General features: G+C 40.7%; 1 protein-coding gene across 1 annotated transcript; it reads left to right on the top strand.

Annotated features, from left to right (window-relative positions):
- The first annotated feature begins 683 nt into the window (after positions 1 to 683).
- LOC106562307 (uncharacterized) lies at positions 684 to 2,743 on the top strand. Its single transcript, XM_014127100.3, has 2 exons — positions 684 to 876; positions 1,059 to 2,743. The coding sequence occupies exons 1-2, from the start codon at positions 845 to 847 to the stop codon at positions 2,341 to 2,343; spliced, it is 1,317 nt and encodes a 438-aa protein (XP_013982575.3). The 5' UTR covers positions 684 to 844; the 3' UTR covers positions 2,344 to 2,743.
- The last annotated feature ends 267 nt before the right edge of the window (positions 2,744 to 3,010 follow it).

Here is a 3,010-nt window from a genome sequence, read left to right as displayed (position 1 = left end):
CTAGCAAAACAAATTATATAGATCATAATCAAAATACACTCACAGTGTATCAAGGTAATAACATTGCTATATTAGGATGCATATGATTTAACAATGCCGAAGACGTAGTTCTGAAACCATATGTGTCTAATGATACTACAGCTAACCCAGTTCTTATCTGTACTCTCTGTCTGGGCTCTCTTTTACTCTGCTGTGAACAGCATATTCAAGGAATGAGGAAAGATAAGGTTTATTTTTGTTCCTTGTTGCTCTTCATAAAATGTTTACATAACTCTGACCTTACTTTTTAACAGATGAGAATACCAATGATTATAGCTTTTCTCTCTCTCTCTCTCTCTCTCTCTCTCGCTCTCTCTCTCTATATATATATATAAATACTGTATATATTAATAAAATCCACATGCATGTTTATTTTTCTAATGGGTCCTGTGTCCCTATTGATTCACAGTGACTGAAATCTAGTATTGGTGATTATGTTAAGAGATTGTGCAACATCTTGTTTACTGTAATACAGTAGTACAATGTCATTCCGGGAAGTGCTTATTAGAATTACTGTTTTACATACTTCAGAAACCAGTTGAACTGGAACTATTTGTAGAACTTAAGGCAACACATCCGGACAGGGTTTCAACTATCCTCCTGGACTCACAGGTACAGGATATAATTCCTCCGTTCATTTCAACTCAGTCACTACTATACAGTAGATGGGGAAATTATTTCTACAGTGATAAAATATGCAAGCATTGTAATTTGTTATTAACCATATCTTCTTTACAGTCCAGGTGCTGAGATACATCAGCTCTACAGACTCTATCTGGTTCATTGAACGTTATTGAGAACTGAAATGGAAACCGTCAACAACACAGAGTTCCTGGGGTAAGTGAAACTAATAGGTATTATCATTTACATATACAAAAATCTAATGAAAAACATTTTCATTTTATAACATCTATATTTAATAACAACAAATATATACACTTGATTTTATAAAAAACGATTTTCCTGGAATAATCATAATTATAATCATAATAATGTAAGCGATTATGACTACCTTGCAGGGACTTTACACTGAACGGTGACCATCCTCCAAGATTGAAAGAGACGATCAGTAGAGACAGCATAGTGATCAACCCAGCACCACCTGCAAGGTACCTGCTGAAGACCAAGCGGAAGGACGTCGATGGGAGGGACGGAGTCCGGAGATGGACCATAGGAAAGCACAACCCTTGCAAGAGGAACAAGACCCTGCTGATCCTAGGAGAGGTTGGGGCAGGGAAGACCACACTAGTCAACGCTATGGTCAACTTCGCCATCAGAGTTAAGTGGGAGGATAACGCCAGGTTCCAAATCACAGAGCATTTCAAAGACAAAGAGACGTGCTGGGCTCACGATCCTAGAACCAATGCTGTGACAGCCTATGAGATCTTTGGTTGGGAGGACGCTGAGTTGCCTTTCTCTCTCACCATCATTGATACACCTGGGATAGAGGACAGAGATGGACTCAGACCTTTGATAGAGAAACTAAGAATGCTGCTGGAAGAGGAGAGAGTGGACCACATCGACGCTGTCTGCCACGTGGTGAAGGCAACGCAGAACCGTCTGACAGAACATCAGAGAAACATCTTTGACGCGTTCCTGTCCCTCTTGGGCAAGGACATGAAAGACAACATCATCACCCTTATCACTCACTCTGACGAGACCAGACCGGATGTTCTCGACATCATCATGGACTACAAACTCCTCGGCGACAAGGTTCCGGTTCACTTCACGTTCAACACTCACCTCTTTCAGACCAGAAACCCTTTCTATGACAAAATCTATGAGACAACATGGGAAAACGGCATGAAAAGCATGAGAGGATTCTTTGATAAGCTAAATGGAATGCAACACCAACGCACCAAGCAGACGATAGAGGTATTGGTGGAACGCTTGAAGCTGGAGGACTGTTTCAAACATGGAAGGATCCCTTCAGAGGTGGTAGCAATCTGCTGCACAGTGTGTGAGATGAACTGCCATACCGGGTGCGTAGCTTGTCAACCCTACTTCTGCCAAGTCATGTTACAAGGGAAATGCACCATGTGCCCACAGAGATGCAGTCACAAGAAACATGTCAGAGGACACAAGAGATATGCTGACGACCATAAAAATCTGAGAGCTCAACTCACAGAATGTTTCCAAAATATGAGGAAGAACGCCTTGACGCCTCACTTGGAGCCGAGTCTCAAGAGCCAGATTCAGCGTGCCAACGAGAAGGGAGACAAGCAGAAGTTGAAGGAACTTGAGGAAAAGAAAGGGACAATTGCCGATTTAATCAAGAAGAATATGGACATGGAAAGAGAGTAGGGTGAGAAATTGCTGTGAGATCACATGCGCCGAATACAACAGGTGTAGACCTTACCGTGAAATGCTTACTTACAAGCCCTTAACCAACAATGCAATTCAAGAAATGTGAGTTGACCTTTACATCAGCTTAAAGAGGTCAGTAGTGTAGTATGAATGATTTGTTTGCCAGTAACCTTTATCATATGTTAATCAATCTTTAATCGTTGTGTCATATTTTTCCAAGTCTCATACTGCATGTCAGAAAACATGCATCACCTGAACCCACAACTAAAAATATGATGTACTTTCAAGGCCCAATGCAGCCGTTTTTATATCAATATCAAATCATATCTGAGTAACAATTAATGACCTTACTGTAATAGATTTCCATAAAAAATAGCAAAACCTGCTTTTTTGCTAGGATTGTCTGGAAGTTGTCTGAATGGTCTGAGTGGGGAGGGGAAAACTGAAAACGACCTGTTATTGGCAGAGATGTATGGAACTCTCTTTCTTATTGGTCTATTAACTAAATTACTGCATGGTGATGTCACCATGGAAAGCTGAAACTCCCACCCATGCAAACCTGATGATTAGAAGGTCCTGTGTAGATTGTCTTTTCACCCACCAACTATCAGGAAAATAACACTGATCAAATGTTTTCACACTTTTACAGTGTTAGTTTCATCAG

This window comes from Salmo salar, chromosome 11 (assembly GCF_965601325.2).
Source record: "Salmo salar chromosome 11, fSalSal1, whole genome shotgun sequence".
In the NCBI taxonomy this organism is placed as follows: domain Eukaryota; kingdom Metazoa; phylum Chordata; class Actinopteri; order Salmoniformes; family Salmonidae; genus Salmo; species Salmo salar.
The sequence above is the reverse complement of the archived record's forward strand: the minus strand, read 5'-3'. Positions and strand labels throughout refer to the sequence as shown.